General features: G+C 42.5%; 1 protein-coding gene across 4 annotated transcripts in view; it reads right to left on the bottom strand.

Annotated features, from left to right (window-relative positions):
- Positions 1-1,363: 1,363 nt before the first annotated feature.
- epha7 (eph receptor A7) overlaps positions 1,364-23,662 on the bottom strand; it is an 88,580-nt gene continuing 66,281 nt past the window's right edge. Inside the window, exons 7-17 of one of the 4 annotated variants that reach the window (XM_069705822.1) lie at positions 21,928-22,096; positions 19,188-19,332; positions 16,273-16,328; positions 13,231-13,356; positions 12,609-12,794; positions 12,260-12,321; positions 11,841-12,050; positions 10,608-10,757; positions 7,148-7,341; positions 6,373-6,528; positions 1,364-4,859 (exon numbers count right to left, since the gene is read on the bottom strand). In XM_069705822.1, the coding sequence (XP_069561923.1) occupies positions 4,745-4,859; positions 6,373-6,528; positions 7,148-7,341; positions 10,608-10,757; positions 11,841-12,050; positions 12,260-12,321; positions 12,609-12,794; positions 13,231-13,356; positions 16,273-16,328; positions 19,188-19,332; positions 21,928-22,096 (1,569 nt within the window). In that variant the 3' untranslated portion in view covers positions 1,364-4,744. The remainder of the gene's footprint in view (positions 4,860-6,372; positions 6,529-7,147; positions 7,342-10,607; positions 10,758-11,840; positions 12,051-12,259; positions 12,322-12,608; positions 12,795-13,230; positions 13,357-16,272; positions 16,329-19,187; positions 19,333-21,927; positions 22,097-23,662) is intronic. The other 3 variants (XM_069705823.1, XM_069705824.1, XM_069705825.1) reach the window with 3 other exon arrangements.

The raw sequence follows: 23,662 nt of genomic DNA, 5'->3' as shown, positions 1-23,662 counted from the left end.
TTACAGTTCTGCTTCTGGGGAAAATACTTTTAACCAGTGGATATTCTCAATACTTTCATCACAGAAAAATAAATAATAAATCAACATTTTGTATTACTGTACAACAAACTAAAAAGTAAAATCAAAACAGAGTCAAAGGAAAGATGGGAATCCTATCAGCCGTCTTTGGTCCTAAATGAAAAAGTATGTACAACTGAAATCTTGTGGGTGACAATAATTCATCTGCAAGATACAAAAATATAGTGCATTTTCAATGTATTTAGAGCTCTACTGAGTAATATGTGTAAAAAACAATATAAATAAAATGTACAAGTTTTACAATTAGAACATATACAAAGATCCCCTCAAATCTCGGCTCGTTCTGACACAATCGACAGTGTTGCACTCTTTGGAATTACCCAACACCTCGCCAAAGTGGTGAAACTGATTTCCAACTGCTGAACCACGAGATTTGAAAAATAACTTCATAAATCTATCTGCTATTCCTGATTTCAACCAACACTCTACGTCCCGCACCTTTGTTTTGTTGTTTTTTTGTGTTTTTCTTTCCTGAAACAGAGCCTGAAACCGTTTTTTTGTCCAAAGTTTAACAACCTGAAGTTCAGAATGTGAATGAGAAAGCTGAGACGGTGACATGTACGATTAGTGAAGGTTGCAGCTGATCTCTTGATTGTATTCTGGCCTTAATCTCAATTTGGCTCAAACTGTTGTCTGCTGTCAAATGGAGGCGTGTGAAGGGCTTCCTCTAGATGCCTCCTTTAAAACCAGAGCAGGGAGTGTGTGGGGGTGTGTGTGGGGTGTGATTGTGTGTGTGTGTGTGTGTGTGTGTGTATGGATGTGTATGTGTGTGTGTGTGTGTGTGTGTGTGTGTGTGTGTGTGTGTGTGTGTGATTGTGTGTGTGGGCGGGTGTGATTGTGTGTGTGTGGGGGGGTATGGGTGTATGGATGTGGATGTGGGTGTGTATGTGTTAGTGTGTGAGTGTGAGAGTGTGTGTGATTGTGTGTGTGTGTGTGTGTGTGTGTGTGTGTGTGTGTGTGTGTGTGTGTGTGTGTGTGTGTGCGTGTGGGTGGGTGTATGAATGTGGATGTGGGTGTGGATGTGTTAGTGTGTGTGTGTGTGATTGTGTGTGTGTATATGTGTTAAGTGTGTGAGAGTGTGATTGTGTGTGAGAGTGTGTGATTGGTTGTGATTGTGTGTGTGTGTGTGTGTGTGTGTGTGTGTGTGTGTGTGTGTGTGTGTTAAGTGTGTGAGAGTGTGATTGTGTGTGTGTGTGTGGTTGTGATTGTGTGTGTGTGTGTGTGGTTGTGATTGTGTGTGTGTGGTTGTGATTGTGTGTGTGTGTGTGTGTGTGTGTGTGTGTGTGTGTGTGTGTGTGTGTGTGTGTGTGTGTGTGTGTGTGTGTGTGTGTGTGTGTGTGTGTGTGTGTGTGTGTGTGTGTGTGTGTGTGTGTGTGGGAGAGGGGGGGGGACTGAGGAGTTTTGCGCTGACTGAATGACTTCATGCTGGTATTAAATTCAAAGGTCTGGCCTAAGCCCAATGCTGAGCTCTGCTCTGTGGATAAAGAGGGTGCGTGACGAACAGGTCTGGTCAGGGCTAAGTCCTGGTGCTTCTTCACAAAGTTGATTCCGTCAGTAATTAATGGTTGGAAGCAGCATCCACACTAAACCGGCGTATATTTAGGTCTACAAATGTATTTTTTTACGAACAGTTTAGTTGTTCATATTTAAAAAAAATTCTACTGCTGTTGTCAGAAAATGGGAGAAATCACAAATCTGAATTTGACAGATGCTTATAAACGCTACTTGTTAAAGGGACAGTTCAACATTTTATCATATACACTTATTTGCTTTCTTGCTGAGAGTCAGATTAAAAGACTGATCAGACTCCAATGGAGTCGGAGTGGTTAACGCAGTTTAGGATTAAAACACCGTCCACAGTTCAGCATCACTCAGCTCATTGCCTCAAATATAAAAGCGCATTTTTGTGGATTTGGGACTTTTGTTTTGAAACGACTTCTTAGTGAACAGCAGTTTGGAGTAGTAACTTCTCAAAATCTTGTTTAGCTGTGAGGTTTTATCAGCAAAAGTGCTCAAATTAGTTGGCAAAGTCCAATCAGCATTTTCTGGCATTTTATAGTTGAAAAAAAATTGTTGCAGCTGTTGCAGTTCAGTATTTTATGATCACAAAGCTGTCATAAATATAAAATGAAATAAGTTTTAATAGAAAGGCTGTTATCCATTTTCAGACGATACCTTCCTTTTTAGCGGTGTGACTCGGCCTTTCACAGTCGGGCCAGTCATCGGCCTTCTCCGTTTTCTCTGCTCGATTTATCAACCATGTTCATTCACCAGCTCAGTGGGGACACCGGGTCAAACCAGAGAAAAACAAGGGTTTTCAAATGCATCTCGCTCAATGTAGACATACTCCAGGTGACAATGGTGAGAGTGAAGAAAGCTTGTTGGAGAGCTCAAGGTTGATTCCTGATGTGGTTCTACTTTCTTTATTAACTGTACGTGAAAAAAAACGTGAAAATATAGATTTATCTGTCCGGTTAGAGCAGCAGTGAAAGAGGATATACTGGTTGTCTTCTGGGAACACCACGTGACAGTTAAATAACTAGGATTTCTTATCCAAGAATACCGCACTAAAACATACTTAACAGTGAAACTTTTCTTTTCTTTTCGTTTCTTTTTTTTTTTTTTTTCTTTTTTTGAAGTGGAAACAGATGGCACCAAATAGGTTGATTGGCTTTTAAGCACATCTTCTGAAAAGCCTCCTCATCTCTGTTCTACATACAAAGCCGTGTGGAAGAAAAGAGGAGCAATCTTGAGAAACACTTTAATGCATGTTCCGTCACACACCGAGATGCATGAATAAACAAGGGAGCTGCATGACCGCCTGCAGAGCCGGGATGGAGGGATTTAACAGCACGCTCTGCATCTGACTCGGGCTCCGACGTTTGTTCCTGCGTTTTCATACCCAAACCCTGAAGGGGCTCTTTGATTTCTGGGCGGCACGATGTGTCAGAAGATGATGTCAGCGTGACTAATTGGCACCTTTCTAGTGTTTCAAATGGTGCCTCTTTCATCTCTGCGGCCACTCAATTCAACATTTCCATGCCATGTAAGATTTTCATCAAATGTTTCGCATATCATCGTGGCAAAATGCGACATGATTATTTCATTTGATGACTTGGCACGGCAGTATTTTGAGCACTTTCCAACGCCTTTTTAGGTCAAAGAGGTCCTTTCCTTTCCTTTCCTTTCCTTTCCTTTCCTTTCCTTTCCTTTCCTTTCCTTTCCTTTCCTTTCCTTTCCTTTCCTTTCCTTTCCTTTCCTTTCCTTTCCTTTCCTTTCCTTTCCTTTCCTTTCCTGTCCTGTCCTGTCCTGTCCTGTCCTGTCCTTCCCTTTCCTTTCCAGCGATGACTTAATCTTTCCAAAGGGTTTGTTCTCAGCACAGCACACACATGCGTTTCCACCTAGCATCTTAAAAAATGTCAGGTGAGGACCGTTTCTACCTGGTAATTATTGCTCTGTTTAGTCCAACTCGTCCTTGCTGAATATGTCACTCATGGCATTAAACCGTGCCCGTCCACCCCAGTTTGAAATTCCAGATAAAAAGACATCACGCTACAAGGACAGCAAAAGGGAGCTTGTCCACCCTTGAAATGAGCCGCAGAAAGCATTGCCACTGAAGTGCCTAAAATAGTGGCAATACTAAATCTAAATACATTTTAAGGCAGTAACACGTCTACTCTTTTCTTGGATCCACCCTTAAAGATTGTATTTGCAGCTGATCAATGCACCAAAACAAACACGGCGTGCAACATTTTAGGCAAAATGATGGCAAAACATAACGCGGTGGCTGCGATTTCAATACAATCTTCTAGTTGTGCTGAAACATTCGACTCAATAACCAAGTCACTGCTCTGAAAGTCTGCTTCCTGTAGTCAACACTGAGATGAAGGATATTGCTATTCTGATATAAAAGTCTGGTGATTTGAAGAACAATCTGAATCCTGCATCTCCTCTGTGTTGCACTTATCAGAAAATTCCTTAATATAAACTTTTTAAAAAGTCGAAACCATGTCGAGAACCCAAGAATGTGAGGATACCATTTTCACTTCAACAGCACATGAAGGAAAACACGAGTCACTGCAAACAGTTCAAACAGTCCAGCACGAAAAGGACCTTTAAATCTGCACCGAAGAACGTTCCCTCTGCATTTGGATTAAAGAGTTTACCCTGTTGTCACATCCAAAGAGAAGACGAAACACAACCTTTGCCACAACATGTCAATGTGGCAGATAAAGAAAATTAACAAATTAGAAAAAGAAACCAGTGAAACCACCGCGAGGAGACCGGTTGGTTTTTGTTCCATCGCCACGGTGTGCACTTAAATCATTCATTGAGTTAAAGAAACATAAAGTCCTTTCTAATGCGCCGTTTGATATGTGGTTGAGTCAGTAAGCGCTTCTACAAAGAAGAAAGTCGTGTCGTCCAGGTAGTTTCTTTTTAGTTGCTGTTTTTTTTTGCCCTTTTCCTCTCTTTAGTGCCCTTTGAAGAGGCGGACCACAATCCTTCACTGAGGAACAAAGGAATGATTTCACTCCAGACAGCGCCGGAAGAGTCTGACGTAACAGATGTCCGTTTACTTTGACCGTTATCCCGGTTGCATCCGAGGTGCTGCTCCAGAAAGGTTCTGTTTGTTCCCGCCCTGTCTGAGGCGGCCCGTCTCGTCTCGTCACACCTGGACGCCGGTGCCGTGGAGGTGCAGCATCTGGGCTCTCGTAGTCTGTATGCTGCTCATGATCTTTTTCTGATGGCCCACCAGCGTGATCCCCAAACTCATGACGTCCCTGGAAAGACAAAACACATCAGTCAGCACCACGTGAGCAAAAGATTTACAGCCTCACCATTTTCACAGCAGGGTTGAATCTCAATAACACATTGTAATATCAATTTCAAGGATGACGTGAGGTAGTCTGAAGGCTGATTTTGTTTCTTTGCGAAGTTTGGAAAGTTTGAACTCAAGCGTTTTATGTGAACGGGGACAAGGACTTTGACGACTCATGCAAGTGGAAAGCTTCACGTGGGAGCTGAAGGGCGAGAATGAAGAGCACGTTGAGAATGTAAGAAACAGCAGAGAGTTCACACAAGTTCACCAAGTATAAGACAGATTACATGAGAATAGTTTAAAACCCTCACATAGCTTCATCATGTTTGTGGCAGAGTTAAACTAACATTTACAACAACAAGTGCACAGCAGCCTTCAGCTAACTTTACATGTGGAAGTACACTAATAGAAGAAACACCTTCAAACGTCAAACTAAGAAAACAGTCCAGGAAGATTATGGATGATTGTTTCTGTTCTTTTGTTGAATCAGCAGCAGTTCTGCTGTGCTGTGTAAAGAGCCAATGGTGAAAATAAAAGGCTGAATGATGACTTCACTGTGCTGGAAGTAGTGTCGTACAACAACAAATAATTTGTATTATGTAACAGAAACACTGATCTCACAATAATTCTACTGTGAGATCCTGAAATGCTTTTAATGTCACACATCTGTGTACAAAGTGTTGAGTTTTATCGAAATTCACACTGGATGAAAAAAACTGGAAAGTGGATGAAATTCAAAATAATTAGTGAATGAAGACTGTTTCATAACCAAAGAGAAATTGATGTAACACAATTCTTTTGTTGAAATAATGGAGTCAGTGCTGTTGAAATGGGACGCCACTGTCCAAATTAAAATGTCAAACTCCCTGACTTTCACTGACTAAAGAGCTGACACTCTTTCCCAAACGGGACAGTACGACATGAGCATGCTTCTTATTGTGTGTTGAGACCAAAGGCAAAGCGAATTGTCTCCTCGCGTTACTCGCACGAGTACGGCCGCTCAAGTTTCATATTTTCAATTCACGTGGGAATAATTCGCTTTTCGTTTGCTCTAAAATGATCAAATACCCTGACTGTCCCCGTCTGGAAAGGAGTTTTTAAAATCCCCTGATAGTCAATGAGCAGTGGGAACCCTGACCATGGAATTTATCAAGACAACAGGTAAACATGGAGGAAGTGTTGAGTGTGCAGAAACAGCTGTTTAATGGGAGCAAATCAATAAACAGGCCTCTTGCTAAAATATGATAAAGTGTGGTAATAAAGGAGGGAGGACATGAAGGCTTTTCTCTCCTGTAAGTGTGTTACAGATGAAGACCTGCTTCAGTCTGAAAACGTATGATCACTTACTGACTCTGTGTGAATACTAAAGTAGATGAAATAGAGAGGGACATGTAGGTGAGATCACTGTCTAATGGTGCTCGGGTTTAATGTTCTCTACTGATGCTTCACCTCTCCAGAGCTTCACATCCACTTACTCGATTGACATCCTGGCCACAGATTCCAGGGAACTGTAGCCAGCCGCTGTGAAGTTGTCTCGGTATCGCTCCATCTTGATGGCTTCCAGCCACTCTCCCACTGAGCGGAAAGCGGTGAAGTCTGGTGTGCTCTGATCCAACAGTGGGCTAATTGGTCTGCGGGATGAGCACAGAAAGACGTTTATGTCTTATGTGGGAAGGAAACGTTCGGCTGAAAACACAATCAAGCGAGAGACGAGACAAAGCGGCGACCAAAGGCTTCCAGCAGGGAGGTAAATTGCGAGAAGGAGGAAAAACTCGCTGATTGGAGCGCTTCAGTCAATAAGAAAATCACAAATAGATGCAGGATGCCAGCCTCTGCTTCTGAAAAATATTTTCGTCAATATCTTTTCAATCTGAATGCATTCTCTGATACATCCTCCATACAGCCTGCACATGCTGTGCAAGTGCTTTTTAACCAGTTGTAACCTCCGAGTCTCTCTCATCTCAGGGAAGTCTGTCCTGACTGCAAATAGAGTTCATTTGACAAACGTCAGAGAGGTCTGGAGTTCCCACCACGCTCTGAAGTACAGGGAACTCATTACAGAGATTGATTTAAAAGCCCCACCGCTGACCATAAAGCCATGGAAGCTGCTTTGGGGCATCGATCCCGTGGGATTTATCTTTCATCTTTGAACCAGGGAGGCTGAATCATCCACTGGACACTTCGGATCATCTATTAATGTACAGGTTCAATTTCCTTCTCGTATGAAGCCGCAGCGTTTCGGTTCCTCACCGTGTACATGTTCCCACCGGGGTTTTCAGTGTGTTCGGGTTGCGGATCATCTTATCAAGGATCCCGACTATCTGATCGAATTTGGGCCGTTCGGCTCTGTCTTTCTGCCAGCAGTCCAGCATGAGCTGATGAAGGCCCGGTGGACAGTCCATGGGGGCGGGAAGACGGTAGCCTTCCTCTATCGCCTTTATGACCTGAAAGTACAAAACACGTGGCAGCATTAGCATCAGAATCTGATATCAATCGAACCCCAAACACCAAACCCGGACCCTGACTCTTGATTATCGGCCAGTGGCATCAGCCAAACCCACAACGCAAAGCCTTTAGCATCAAACTAACACCGCTCCCTCTGGCATCAGCCTTTTTCCAGCCAGTTCCACGACCCAAACCCTTCAGAATCCGCCTGTAGTTTCACTCCGACCCCAAACCCACAGCTCATTAGTATCACATGACCGCAAGCCTTTCTGACTAGGTGAACAGATTACTTCTCTGCATTCACTTGTCATCCCTTTAATCTCAGAGTTTGTAAAGCGTGTCGGGGTTAACCACATGTGATGGCCCTGTGCGAGCTTTGTTTGAGTAAACGTGAGGACTTAAAGCTTTCGACGCTGACGAGCTCTGAGGAGTAAATGTAGGTTAATCATCTTCTCCTGATGCTGAACTGCTTCGATGTGTCACTCGCATATGCCGGATTTCATGTCCGACAGCCTCTTCTATCAAAACGAGGCTGCTGGGATCATATCAATAATCTCCACTTCTATCTGACACAGTTTAAGTGGCCATTTACAGTGTTTACATTTTATGTCCAAGTCAATAAACTTGTAAAGGAGAGAACCTGAGAAAACTGTTGTATAATGTCTTGTTATGTCACTAAAGTTAAATCACTCACAAGATTGACAAAGACGGAGGAAGAGTCGAACCGAGTCAGTGACTCATTCTGTGGAGAAGGACTCAGAATGGTCAAACTTTCAAGCTGAGATATCTTAAATTTAATCGTTCTCTTTGCCCAACTTACTGTTATGTAATAAATAAACAAACTTTGATTTGACAGTTGTGTTAAAAAGGTGCATTACCAACATCGGAGCTTTCCTTTTGTCCTGCTCTCAGCTCGGAGTTAAACACCGCAGAGGCTTTTAACCGACTCTTTAGGGGATGAGATCATATTACAACAATCCCTTTCACTGTTCACTGGCTGATTGTGAGTTTGATAAATTGATTTTTAAGATTTTACTGATAACCTTTAAGGCATTGTAAAGATGGAGCTTGTGGTTCTACTGCAGCTGTTTCTCTGAGATGGATGTCCTCCACTGTTCATATGTCCAAACAAAAGTCTATATTTACACACTCTGATGAATAATAGAACAGATCTTTAAAGCTAATCTATTGTTACTCTGCACCACGCATGCACTTTAGTGGAGAGTTCATTAAAAGTCAATGCCGTGGGAACAGTAGCTGCAGCGGGCCCTTTGATTCCGGCCCCGAGCTCTCCGCCCTTTATTGTGCGGATAAGCAGCCGTGTACGTTTCTGCATATATTCATCAACTATTCCTGTCAGGGCCGCTCAGACGAGTGAGTCACGGAGGAAAAGGGTGTCAAAACACTGAGACTGTTGGCAAAAATGCAAATACTGTTCTTGCTGTACACCCGCAGGATGTTTGCTGACGTCTTGACGAAGCACACCATTTTCTGACATTGATGTCTGTCAAACAGCAGAATGTCAAAACACCACATATGCCACTTTCATGCCCGGACATCTTGTTTAGCATTTCTAACACCTAATTGTTCAATCAGCAGGCCTCTGCTTCGGAGCGCCGGAGAATCTTAAATGTGTTGAGCAACGTTGCTGTGGGTGCTAAACGCAGGAAGCCATATAGGAATCTAAAGGCAGAACTCACTCGCCCTCCCCCATCAATCAAAACGTGTCAAGTGTCCACGAATAAGCAACAGCTTCAAGTGAATTGGTGCAGTTGGACTCTCTCAGTGGGGAGTTGGCAGGAAAGCTGGCAACAGCACTCAGAGAACTACGGGTGAGTCCATCATTAAAGCAATTTGTGACATTTGTAAAGAGAAGTGTGGGATTTAAAAAAAAAGGAAGACATGTGTGGACGATGTCCAGAGTCGGCTTGTACAGTTTACTGGATGGTAGGGAGGGCTGCAGCTTTGGTACAGAAGGGTTCATCTTAATGATGGATCTTGTGAGTCTCTTTTGTCACTTTGCATGTTAAAGACACATGCAAAGGACAAACTAAGGTCCTGAAATGTCCAAATTTCCGGCTGTAGTGCAGACAGTTTTAGAATATCAGGAACTAGAAAATCTTGTTTTTCTGTATTGTAGAAGAGGTTTGACTGTATTTCTCCAGTAGTGGATGCTTCATTACTTCGTGGTGCAGCTACAACATGTTGGAGACACATGTTTAGGTTTTGTACATATCCAACATTTCTGATGCCATCAGATTAACGTTAAAGAACTGGTTTCACTGGCTGCCATATCCCTTTGCACTGCCCCTTTAAAATCTCATTATTATTATTATCCGTGTAGAAATATGCATCTACAATAAAGTAATGGCAGCAACGCACACTGCAAACTATGCATGAGTTGTCTATAGTGTAATTGGCTTAACACTGCTAGTCTCACTGCTTCCTATTACCATAAGTCATTACAAACTTTTAAAGACATTTGAATCAGAAGCATTCTGCATGACAGGAGTTTATCTGCATTGATGTTGTCAGGGCTGGATTTTAATACATGTCCCAGTTCAGGCTGCTTTCTCCTTCAAATGCATTCAAACGGCACAATTAAAGCAAGATTTCCTGAACTAATTAAGCCCAAGGTTACCGTCCCCACCGAGCCGCTCCCAGGAGGGTCGTGTTAAAAAAAAACTTTAAAAAAGAACCATAAACTGAGATTTTTGTCTGATTCTCTGTGTTTTAGTGTGAGGACTTCATTACTCATAATTAGGGATGAATCTGGGGAAAATCTTACATTCTTACAATTCATGTACACATCATAGTGAGTCCAGTAGTTCTCAGTTGACACTCTTAAAGCTGTTATCATTTTTATAAAATTATATTTACTGAATTTAATTAAAATGATTAATTAAAAATTAATTAAAAAGAGCAGATTTAACATTCTGCTTAATCAATTATTCATAATTAGTTATAATTACAACTGCAGTTGTTGCATTTTCATCTAAACAAATCTTTGATTCTATAACTGGATGTTTCCGTTTTTTTGAGGAAAATGCTGAAAGTGTAAGAATAATCATCAAGGGAGTAAATACTGTTAGAAAATCTGTGGCTCTTTGCTGTCTTAACTCTCATCTCAACTCTGCATGGATGTTTCCACATCACTGGCTTCACTCGGTCCACATGTACAGCCAGCTTATTATGATCTTTAGTTCTGATGTCGTCCATCATCACACAGACATTGTTTACCATCTTTTATCAGGCAGTAACTCACGTCTTGATTGGACATGTCCCAGTAAGGTCTCTCCCCATAGGACATGACCTCCCACATGACGATGCCGTAACTCCACACATCGCTAGCTGAGGTGAATTTACGGTACTGGATGGACTCTGGTGCGGTCCATCGGACTGGTATTTTCCCGCCCTGTTCAGTAAAACGCAGGTCAGTGGCTGGAGAAAACATCAAAGTCATTATATCCTGCATCTTCCCCTAAAACATCAATTACAGAGAGTTTTGTATTAAACACAGAAAACACAACAAATGCACCACAAACACAAAGAGACTCTTTAAATGGACCTTTAACTGGTTAATAAGTCGTTTATTAATGGGACACAGATCAGGTTGTCAAAAGTCCGACAGAAAACAGATTATTGTATAACAACAAAGAAGACCGTGTTTTAGCAGGAACTTAAAAACTCAGCTCAGACAGATGGCTCCATTATTCTGAACTCAAAGGCTGTTTTAACTGAAATATTTTACCTGTAATAATGGCGTCCTATTTTGCGTGGTATGAGTAGAGGTGCAATTAAATATTATCCTAATTATTAATTATTCACTCTAATAAACATCCAACATTTAGAGGAAATAATGAGCAATCAGAATAAAAGACTTTTACTTCATACTTGTATTACAATAATTGATTCCTATTGTCCTTGCCTTCAATAAACCACAACCTTCTGTATTATTTTATTTCCTTTGATCTTCAGCATAATCCAAAATCTCTGAGTAAAATCACTATTTTGAATTGCGCATGTACTTTTTCCAATTTCTTCTTTGCTCTTTCCACTTTGAAGATGTCTTCATCAGTTAATGAAGATGAGGTTCGTTTTTGGCTCCACTTCTAACTGGTTGTTTCAAAGATGACCAGAAAACTGCTTTTGTTTGGAAGTCAACGTTTTCTATTCATGATTTCTGAACATGTGTAACGACAGACACAAGAAGCAGACAAAACCTGGCAGCATAAAGGTCCTTATTACTGCTTTATAACTGCACTATGAGGCATTAATACATGATTAACAACTCTGATTAAAGACTTACTTGTAAAAACTTTTTAAAGGCTGTCTTACTTACTGCAGATATACAGCTTATTATCCATATCAATAACGGTGCAGGCTACCGTCGCTGTGCACTCGTACTTCTGCTCTATTTTTATGCACCAGCAGTGACTTGATTTGAGAAACTCAGACAGGCTGCTTGTAGGGAGAGCGAGCGCTTTAATTGACTCACGGTTGTTGTGTAGACAGCCTCGGGATCGTCGTCTATCACCCTTGACAGGCCGAAGTCAGACACTTTACATACGAGATTGCTGTTGACGAGGATGTTCCGCGCAGCCAGATCTCGATGGACGTATCCCATATCGGAGAGATACCTCATTCCCGCCGCGATGCCCCGCAGCATCCCCACCAGCTGGATGACTGTGAACTGACCGTCGTGTTTCTGTGCAGCGGAGAGAAACACGGGCGGGTCAGCCATCTTCACTGACCACGAGGTAAATGTAGGTCAGAGCACTGCAGCAGCTCTGGCACAAGATTTATGATATTTATGCGCTGCACAGATCCGGCTGCAGACTCCCGGCTCTCTGGGACACTTTCGAGCAAAATGAAGAAAAGTAGGAGAAGATGCTGCGCTTCGAAGGTGATACTCACCCTGAGGAAAGCATCTAATGAGCCGTTCTCCATGTACTCGATGACAATCATCACCGGCTTTCCTGGAGAAAGTGGAGAAAAAGATGGACAAAAAGGAGCCGGTTAATCAACATCGACGTTTTCTTTTCTTTAGAGATGCTTCACGATAAACAACTACTGCTTCCAAGTTATTCTTAGGTGCACATTTCATTGGCTTTTAATTAAAAGTTAGCATCTGCTCCTTTTATCACGGGGTCTAAATGAGAAAATGCTAAACAGGGAGCGGCTAATTGGATCAGATATAACGTCTCTGACTTTCATCGCTCGGTGTCATCAGGATGAAGGTCAGAGTTCAGACGCTGCTGTTTACCTCTCGTCACGACTCCCTCTAGGTGAACCACGTTGGGATGGTCGAACTGCCCCATGATGCTGGCCTCGCACAGGAAGTCCCGCCTCTGCTTCTCCGTGTAGCCCACTTTGAGCGTCTTGATGGCGACCGACACGTCTCGCTTTCCCGGCAGCTTGAGCCGCCCGCTGCACACCTCGCCGAACTCTCCTGTGTGGGATGAGAAAAAAACTAAAATAAAATCACGCACTTCACAATGACAAATTTATTAGTGTATTTTGAGACAAAGCAGCTGTGCAGAGCTTGAATACAAATTGCAGTGTGACATCTTGTTATTCTCAGGGGAGTGTAACCGGGTCCTATAATAAGACATGCTGGAGATGCATAGACGCCGTCAATGACCGCCTCTGTAAAAGCCATGTGGCAGCAGTTTCTCCACGGCTGCTATTTCGGTGACTAGCTCTCTCACACGCATCCCACACATTAATTGCAATGAACTTTTTCCCCTCTTTGCAATTGCGCCATCAATATATGATGCATAAAGCTGTGTCCCCATTCAAGGTGTAAATATTTGGCTGTCAGGGTGATGTATGAGAGCATGGAGAGGACTAAACACAGAGAGCCGAGACACACGAGATGGGCTCACCTGCTCCGATAACCCGCTCGATTTTAATGCACGAGGCGTCCAGCTCCTTGGCAAATTGATGGACAGCCCTGTTGGGGTCCTCGTAGGTTTCGGGGTCGATGTAGGTTTTGGTGCCTGGAAATTTAACTGTAGAAAGGTAAGAGGATTACTGTTACGATTAAATATGCACACTGCGCTCCAGCGGGCGCTTGACAGGCAAACGATTACTAAGACCAGTGAATCAGAGGAAATTGCTGAGGAGTCAGCAGCCGGTGTCAGAAAGGGTTTTCACACGAGAACGTTCAGCACAAAGATTTGAGTAACCCGAGCGTGGTGCTCTTCATGAGGCCATCAGTTGCCTTTCACCTCCCTGAAGCTGAGACTAACCTCGCTGGGAAATAATCCGTCTCGCCAGCCGTGTGGGTTCATACTTTTATATCCAGGATATCATTGATGGGGAGGGGTGTGTGGGTGAGGTGGGGGGAGGGTTGTTTCTATAATCTTAAATCTCTTAAAACTGCCCCTGATTGATGAAAATGATTACAGTGTGCTTACAGTAGTAAACTTTACAAACAACAGTGATACACAGAAAGTACAGAAAGACTGCAATGACTTGGATTCATGGTGCAACTGAATATTTATTTGTTAAATTCAGTTGTATTAGCTTTGAAATATTTGACTTTGAAAAGCACCTGTTCGATTTTAATTGGTTTGAATTCCCCTCTTTCAATACTTCAGGAGGTAATTTCAAGTTTCAAAGTTTGTTTTTTATCCAATTTTAATGGATATTGTTGGTTGGTATTTTTAAAGAAAGTTCCAAGCCTCTAGTGTTTCCAGTCTTTTCTTTGGGTTTTATAACTAACAGCTGATGCAATAGAAGTTGAGTCAGGGTATTAATATTAATGCTAATTAAAGTTAAAATGCTTAACATTTATTCTGATGTCTGAATTTCATCAACTTCAATTTTCTTTTACCCTGGAATTCATTTTAACGCTGCCAGTGACCACAATAACAGCAACATGGATATTAAACCCAACAACCTGTGGCTGACCGGGATGTTTGAAAAGTTTCAAAGTGCCTTACAGACACAAACACAAAGTAATATATTCCTTTGGACAAAAACTTCAAAGAAATCACAGGAAAAGGGTGAAAAATAGGACTTACGAAATCAAATTGCGCTGTTTAAAAAATACTTTCTGGGAGTTTCAAGCAGGTGAAATAAAACTACATGAAGCCATAGCTAGTTTTCAGAAGAAAAGGTTCCAGTGTGGACCTGTGATGGACTGGGGACATGTCCGTGGTGTACAAAACGTCTTTTATGCCTCATCAGGCTAAATATAGGTCATCATCAGATGTTAAGAGTCCTGGAATATGTACGTCCAAAGATCTTTTACATCTTCAATACAATTGAAATGAAGTATTTCAAAGAAATGATCATTTTTGGTTAAGAAGATATCCCTCACTGTTATATTCATTCTGCTGCCAGCCTCATCACTTTTCTGATTACAGATGACGAAGAGCATTTATTTTCTCTTAAAAAAGACTACAGAGCTGAACATGAAGGGAGGATAAGACAGGACAGGACGGATGCAGGTGTCTATCAATAAAACAAAATGAGGTGCTGCGACAAAGTCTGGTCAGTATTCTTTTGGGGGTTTGGGACTTTGTTAAAAAAAAAAAAAAAAAAGTGATTCATTTCCAACAGCAATATTATGGGAACAGTTCATGAATATCCATTCAGTGAGAGTCGAGACCTTTTGTAAAACAAATAAGGAAAACAAAGAAGGTTAGAGAAAGGCCAGAGAGGAGGTCGGGGGGAGCTGTTCTCCAAATTAACAGCAAATCACAGTATTATGGAGCATTAAGTTAACAGAGCATTCATGGGGAATATTACAACATGCATTTAAACTCCACTGATAACAGCATAACCTGTCAACTTTTAAATTGAATGAGATTGTGCAGTTGTAAAGCTGGAAGAGGATAAACACTGGACCACAACAACGCAACGCAAGAGAGGACCCGAGCAGCCAGAGAGACACACCTTCTCTTTGTGCTGTAAAAAAGCCCACTGCCCGATCCACCAGCGTAAATACAACTAATACATTGTGCAGCGGCGGAGGGGACGCCGGCAGTCGAGATTTCCCTCCACTTGCTCCCATAATTGCTGTGTCCATCCACGATGTCAGCGGATCTGATAGGAGATGTGACTTCCTCGCCTCGACATGGCAGACAAATTGGGTGTCCATGTTGGATCTGCGCGCTATCTAACTTGTGTCGCCTTGGCAGCCTCTTGTCATTTGACATTGCGTGGCGGATCCCTCCATTAAGCCCGATGCCGGCCTTGTTTGTGTGTTGTTTTTTTTTCAGGAGATGGGACCGGTGAGCTGCTGAGGTGCATCTGTCAGACACTTAGCAGCAGCCCAACTCGGGCTCGCCATCGCCGTCGCTGCCCTGACCCTTTGTTTCCAAATCAGCAGTTTGCCTACAGCATAGATCATTACAGCTGCACTCTGGGAAGCTGTCTGTGGCTGGATCTCCAGGGGCATCATTAGAGGTGGTGTATCAGTTTAAAAAAAAAAAACTTTTTGTGATAGAAGCACCACCTCCGACCGAGCACACCGTGAGCACAAACTGTCACCTGCTAAAACTGTCCGACTGATGATTGGCTGCATCGTTACAGAATCCTCCTTCACACACCGGTCAGCCCTTCACTCCCCAGCAGCTGTCACACTCATGTGCTTGTACAGTTTTGACTTCTTCATCTCCACAGTGGAGCCAATCAGCAGCTCGTGTGGGTCTGATGGATCATAAATGAACTGGGATACAACGTGCCTGCAGGGGCTGATGGGTTTTAAGGCCCCCTTCATATTCACAAGCCGTGATTGAGACGTTTCTCCGCCTGTGTACATATTCTATACATCTACTGTGTGTGTGTGTGTGTGTGTGTGTGTGTGTGTGTGTGTGTGTGTGTGTGTGTGTGTGTGTGTGTGTGTGTGTGTGTGTGTGTGTGTGTGTGTGTGTGTGTGTGTGTGTGTGTTTGGGGTGATGAATGCAGGCACTCACACTGGAAGTAGAGCTCCTCGTCTCCCTCCTGATCGGCTTTGCTGTAGCCACAGTGCCTGCACGGGGGGGAGAGGAAGAGAGCGGCAGAATCAACTGATTGTGCGCAGGAAATAAACGGCCTAAATTAAAAGAATTTTAATGCGACAGCTAATGCCGTGGATGACAAATCTCTTAAGGAACCCAGCTGAGCAGCAGAGGCTGTGAACCCAACAGCTGAGCCAACCTGGGAAATCAGCTCCAGCATCTAATCATGTGACATATCAAAAGTATAGAGAGCATGCGCTGTAAAGGACCGTTCAACATGTCTTATATCAATCTGTAATATTAACGTGTTGAAAAGTTCCTTTCAGCAGCTGATCTGCAGCACAACGTTGGTCTTTGAGCAGAAACTGAAAAAAGAAAGCAATGACATGGGAAGGTGAAATCAGCCACGAATGATGGACATGCACTTACTGAAGGTGCAAAGCGTGACTCTGCTGTTCAGACAACATGCTTTCATTTCCTTCAACACCAGCCTTCATAGTCGAGACACTTTCTGTTTTGCTCATTTGCTTTTTGTGCAAATGAGCAATTTTGTTTACAAAATTAATTATAAAAAGGGGATTTTCATGAGCAAAAATGAAACAATTTGAACCCATAATAAGTTTGATTTTTACCAGGTGACTCTGGTGTTTTAATACTGAGGACTTGACGAAAATAAAACTGGAGTTTACTGCAGGAGAAAATACTTTTACAAGCAGCAGTTGCTGCATTTCTCTCCTCTTCCTTCTGAGATGTGTGCGCTTTGAGTTTGTTTAACAGGAAGTGTTACCACGGCGTCGGAGAGGGAGCAGTGGACCACTCTGGAGACCAGCTTTAGTAGCCTAAAGCTGGATAATGGTGTGTTGTATATATACAGAGCTGTGCACAAGTTTTAGGCACTTTAGATGTTTAGATTCTTATCCATCAGGGAGACGTCTGATTGGTCCCGAATTTACTCTGCAGCAGGACAACAAGGCCGAACCTACAGCCAGTCATAAAGAGCTATCCTCAGTACAGAGGCCGGACCATCTGGCTGCGGATGGTTTGGTCCCTGAAGAGCCCTGATCTCAACATCATGGAGTCAGTGAGGGATTAAACACAGACACAGAAGACACTGAGACAGACTAAATCCTCAGAAGAACTATGGCAAGTTTTCCAAGATTTAACAGCAGATCTGCCAAGTAGCTGGAAAAACAGTTTCAAAGGCAAATGTTGCTCACAGCAAATAGTGTCATTTAGTTTCTTTTCTTTCATGAACTTTGTATGAAGTTTACTGGATAATGAAAAAGAATTTGACTTTTAGTGCCTTAAAAGTTAACACTATGCTGCATGTATATTAGATTTTGAGGATTCTGCACATTAAAAGTTAGTTTACGGGACAAACAATTCCAATGAAGAAGTAATTAATGGATATTATGCCTTCTGAAGAATTGGTTTACATTAGCTGCTGGCACTTCCTGTTTCCACCAAGTGTCAACCAACAGAGACGTCTCTCATTGGTTTGTGAACGTTACGAAGCCTCCAGTTCAGATTCTGTCCGTCACCATCTTTGCTAGTTCGGGGCAGTTTGGAGCAGGAAGTGACCATATTTGGACGAGCTGGGGGAGGAGCCAGCAATGGATCTGACTGATCTGATTGGAAATTCTACGTCCCACCCACCGATAGCTGTAACCTGACTGCACCACAGGCCTGTCAATCAAACAGACACGCCCCCCAAAACAGGTCTTTTTGAATCTTCTTTTCTAATGAATGAGGGATTATTTTCAGATGGACCTCCAGAAAACTAATAAGAAGGAGTGACTTTAGCTAACAACACCGAGATAACTGATGGACACATTTTATTAACTTTGTATTTGATGAGAGAAGTTGAATGGGAGTCTACGGAGCCGGAGGCTTTTTGGAGCCGACCTCTAGTGGCACTCAGTGGTATTGCAGCTGAAGACACTTCTGCATCGGAACCATTTTACAGACCTGGAAACTGTGAACTCTTTTATATCCAGTCTGTGGTTTGCACCTGTCTTTACATGTTTAACCCTCGTGTTGTTCCTTGGGTCAAAATGACCTGCAGCTGTGTTCAACCAAGTTCTATTTTATTTTCATATTTTTTGGGATCATTGGTGACAAGGAGGCTGTGAGGGTTTCTTTAAAGAATGATGACCAATGATCCCAAAAAATATAAAAATATAGAAATAAAATAGAACACAGCTGCGAGTCATTTTGACCCAAGGACAACACGAGGGTTAATCCTGATATTTAATTGATATCAGAGGTACCATTATCACCAGAAACTGAGAGTAACACTGATTCATCTGGGTACTCTGGTTGGACTGAGAAGAGTGATTGTTGAAACACAGCAGAGATTTAAACGGTTCTGATGGATCTATCATGAAAAGACAGTTTGGGCAACGTTACATTCGAGCAAATGAAAACACAGATGAAGTATGTGAGCGAATCATGATAACGACGATAAACTGGGTGCTTTGTAATGGTGGAAAAAAAAATAGCCCTGCCATACTTCATCCTGCCCTCAGGATCTCACACACACACACACACACACACACACACACACACACACACACACACACACACACACACACACACACACACACACACACACACACACACACACACACACACACACACACACACACACACACACACACACAGGGACACAGAGCCAAAGCTATCACACTCTGGAGTACATGTCTCATAATGGCTCTACAAAAATAGCTTAAAAATTTTGTTGGCGACTGGTGGGGAAAAAAATTATGCATCACAAGCCATTAGCACAGCATGCCACGAGATGATGGGTGCACGTGTGTGCGTGTGTGACGACTCCACAGACGTGGAGGCCTGTGAGTGACAGAAAGGCTAATTGACAAGCGCAGACTCACAGGAGCGGAGAGTCAATGGGGCCCGCGAGAGCGTACCTTCTCCCAATGATGAAGCCAAACACCATGAACACCAGGATGATGGTCCCCGCCACAGCCACCACCGCAATGATGATGACGGGGTTCTGCTCGCTGGAGACGATCGCAGCTGATCGGACACACACACACACACACACACACACACACACACACACACACACACACACACACACACACACACACACACACACACACACACACACACACACACACACACACACACACACACACACACACACACACACAGGGGAAGAAAGAAAGGGAGGATCAGTGAAGCACACAGAAAAACTATAACCTGCAGGACGTACAGTAACTGAGCCCAATGAGCAGCATGGAGATTGATACCCCCCCACACCCTGCACCCCACCCCATTTTCCCTCTGAGAGAGTGGAGGAGGGACGCTTCTATTTTTGAGCCGTCCTTATACACACGGCTCTACTGTTTCAGAAAGTGGGCTTAATAGTCCCAGACGGTGACGGCGATGCCCTTCATCTCAAACAAAGACACATTCAGGGTGAATTGTTTCCCGCTCGCAGCTCTCACAGTGCTCACACTGTTTGCGTTGACAAACGGCCGATTGCCCCGGAAGAACGAATCGCCTCGTGTAAAGTCAACGCAGGAAATCCATGCATTTTAAATCAAGTGGATCTGCACTGTATAAATAGTGAGACATGTGAAGAGAGGAGCCTCAATCAAACTTCGATATCACCAATATGTCTGCTCTGGGAGGAAATAAGAAGCTCTGTACTGTCAGGTTACACACTCGCAGGTTCCCCTCTGGAGGCCGTCGAAGAGGAGGCTGGTGGTTCAGCGTGCCGGTCAAGGACACCGAGACCGGACTGCAAGCCTCTCACCTTGTTGCAGGACGCACGCTGCATGTGGTATGAGTAATTAATGTGTCCTTTTATGCAAAAAATGTTGGATGTGAGGTCGGCGGGGGCGGATTTTAGGTGGGCAGGCTGGATCATGGGGCTCTAAACCGAGGGAAGTGAACAGAGAGGTGATGTACACGGGGTTAAATCCTTCAAAAACGCAAATAAAAAAAAAAAATCAGCAGATAACTTACTTGATAAAAAAGTAGCTTATTTGCCCACTTTTTGGGGGAATTTGTTGGAATAATTTCATAAAGGGAGCCTCACTGAAAGCTGTACAAATAAAACGGCCCGTTAGCGTCCCTTTTGGTTTGATTGTGAACATTTGTGTGCTGACTCAGTGATCTAAGAGACATAAATTGTGGCCTAACCTCGTGTGTTAAAACATCTTGTAATGGCAGACATCGTGATCCATAACACAAACACTTCACAGCATCGCACCTCACCAAACCTCACAATAAGCGACGGGGAGCCTCGCAGCAGAGCTAATGTAAGTGATTAGATTTAAATGAGTTTATCCTCACGACACTACAGTAGCTTGTCCTTGTGTTTAGTGATTTTTCCCATGATGTGTTATCAGCATAAAGTCAAAGCAATTTGTGTTTGCTTTGCTTGAAAGCAAATAATTTCCCTGGGCTATTACTACAGCGGCTGGAAACATTAACAGGTTGTGCATAAATTGTTGAGCTGAAAAACTTGTGTTCCAGGGTGATGTGCAGATACACTGCTGGGGTCCAAGTCTGGAGCATCTGGACTCCTACTGGTATCCTGCGTGAGCTATTCATGTGAAATAGGACTGCTATCTAAATATTACATTCGTCCTTTAACATCTAGTTCATCAACACATTTACAGTTGCACCAAAACAGTATAGATTTATTTTTTTCTTCTTGAAATAACATCATTTAATTTAATTTGATTAATATTGCCTAAACTGGCACTTAATGGCACAAAATCAACAAAAACAAAGTGGCACCGATATATATTCTCGAAGATTTTAAGTGATGAGGGAAATGGAGATACAGTACGTTTAAACGGCATAAATAATCTATATCCAAGCAGTACAAACTATCACTAAAAGCTATTTTGTATGTTTATTATTTAGTTTGAGGAAATTATTTGTGGTACTTCCTCTGCTGCATACACTTTAATCAACATTGTTTGTATTTGAATCCCACTTTAAGAAAAAGTAAACAGTGTTGATGGTCCAGGTGGAAATCAATAGCATGAGAACAAGAGGAAGTTTTAACAGAGTGAAAAAAACAAGACAGAATATCATCAGGCGATGTTGCATGGTTTCTCTTTAACCCTTTGAACCCTGCAGGCTGTTTTCAGGTTAATTTCAATACCTTCACTTTTAAGCTCCTATCTTGGTCATTGTTGGGTCGAACCATTCTTGCTGTATCTTGTTTTTTTCAGGACAGTCCAGGCTAACCAAATCTGTCATCATTTAATATGATAATGCTTGGATTTTTTTTTTTATATATATTAGCCTTTTTATCAAGGAAAACAAATATTTTGTCTTATGGAATTGTCATGTTTTTACATGTATCTCACCATAAAATATTGTCAGTAGAGATATTTTTTTTATTGTTGTGTAGATGAGATTGTGTAGAATCTGGCAATATCTGAACCATGTTTGTGGGACACTGTATGACTCAGCAATTTGAAAAATTGTTTGACGGAAAATAAATGTCATGACTGACTGCGGGTGTCCAGGGGCCCAAACAGGGACTCACACTCAGAACATACAGCCCTGTGATAAGTGATAATAACTCAGCTGTCTGCTCAGAGCCCGGTTTGTGTACAGAACCGATGGTACCTCCAGGCCTACCTGTGGTCTCCTCCTTGGTGGTGATCTCCAGCCGTGGTCCATAGGTTCCGTAGCCGGCCTCGGTGAAAGCCCTGATCTGGAACACGTAGGCCGTGCTGGGCTTCAGGTTGTTGACGGTGGCGGACGTAGACTTGGACCTCACGGTGGAGTAGATCCGGTCCTTCTGCTCCTGCACAGGGAACAAATCACAACTTCGTTATTTCTTCTTCCAAAAATAAATTTATGTTTTAGCAATCAGGCAGAAAAAGGACATCTAACTGCTGAGAGAAAAACAGCTTATAATTGAGTCCCATTGAAGTGCTGTTATCTGTAAAGTCTGGGCTTTGAACGCAGCACAGAAAGACTTCAGAGGATGTAATTACCTGCACTTTGTAAACTCAATGAATGTGATACAGCAAAGTTTCATCTAACTAGAGATGAAGCCATTCAGATTTACTCGTCATTTTCATTTTCCATCTATATATATCATCATTTGACCTATATTTAAATGAGGGTTTTAATAGAGACAGACTTCATACTTCAGACTTTCATTCGTTTTTATGTCTTGCTAAATTTAGCATAATTATAATGCCATTGTTAGACATATGTCATTTTATTCATTTGCTTTCCTCTTAGTTTATCTTTTTATGAACCTATTTTTTTTTATCATATATCTTCTGGACATGCACTGCCCATTAAAAGGACATAATCCACCTTATGTTATCTTGTGTTATTCTTAAGCATTCTTCAGGTGTACTGCTGCCGGAACGACCCTCCAACACTTTTCATTCTCCAAGTGAGAAAATAAAAATTGTCTTGATCCAACTGAAATTAATTTACATTTTTAAAGTGCTTCAAAATCCAATAATCTGTCAATTTTATGTCATAAAAAAAAATGGAAGGTCAAAGTTGTCGCAAGTGATTCACAATGTCGACTCCAGGACTGATTTTGATCTGCTCTCGTGGAAACTTGCCACGCAGGAACAGGTGGAAATGAACGTTAGAAATGAAACACAACTCTGGTACTTCAACAAACAGCTACACATCTGTACTTAAGAAATGATTCATTAACAGCAGATTAACAATGATGGGGAAAAAAAAACCAGTAAAGTTAAGGCAAATAGAAAATATACAGAGAAAATCAATGAATACATAAGTGTACTACACATGTGCAATATGATGAATATATTAAATGAACGGTGATGTTATTGTACGGAGAACTGCCACCCCTCCGATGTCTTCTGGCCCAGCAGTTACTGTGTTTTATTTGAGAATTGGCTGTATTAAAAAAGGACACTAACATCACATTTCTCTTGTGTTTCCTCATGCTGCCTGTAGATTACACAGAAGACCTCCGGTTTTAACTGAAAAGATCGTCTTGCCACGATGCAGCCGACCGCATAGAGAACATAAGTACACGTGAAAATAGCCTCTCTATCAGGGATTGCATAGGGATGCACACGCTGCGTGCATTGTGTACTTTGTTGTTGATCTGTAAATGTTTTGCTCGGCAGCCCAAATGGGATGCCAGGGGCTGTTAGGGGTGTAGTCATTGTTTCCAATTTCCCACTTTTACAGCTGGGCAGAGCACAGCCACCGTACGTGACGCAGGAGACTGATTGGTCGGTGTGTGTGTGTGTGTGTGTGTGTGTGTGTGTGTGTGTGTGTGTGTGTGTGTGTGTGTGTGTGTGTGTGTGTGTGTGTGTGTGTGTGTGTGTGTGTGTGTGTGTGTGTGTGTGTGTGCGGGAGGCTGCGG

Source organism: Brachyistius frenatus, unplaced genomic scaffold (genome assembly GCF_029030835.1).
Source record: "Brachyistius frenatus isolate BFR_SWC_R1_liver_20210118 unplaced genomic scaffold, ASM2903083v1 Contig_59, whole genome shotgun sequence".
Classification (NCBI taxonomy): domain Eukaryota; kingdom Metazoa; phylum Chordata; class Actinopteri; family Embiotocidae; genus Brachyistius; species Brachyistius frenatus.
This window is presented reverse-complemented; position numbering and strand designations above follow the sequence as displayed.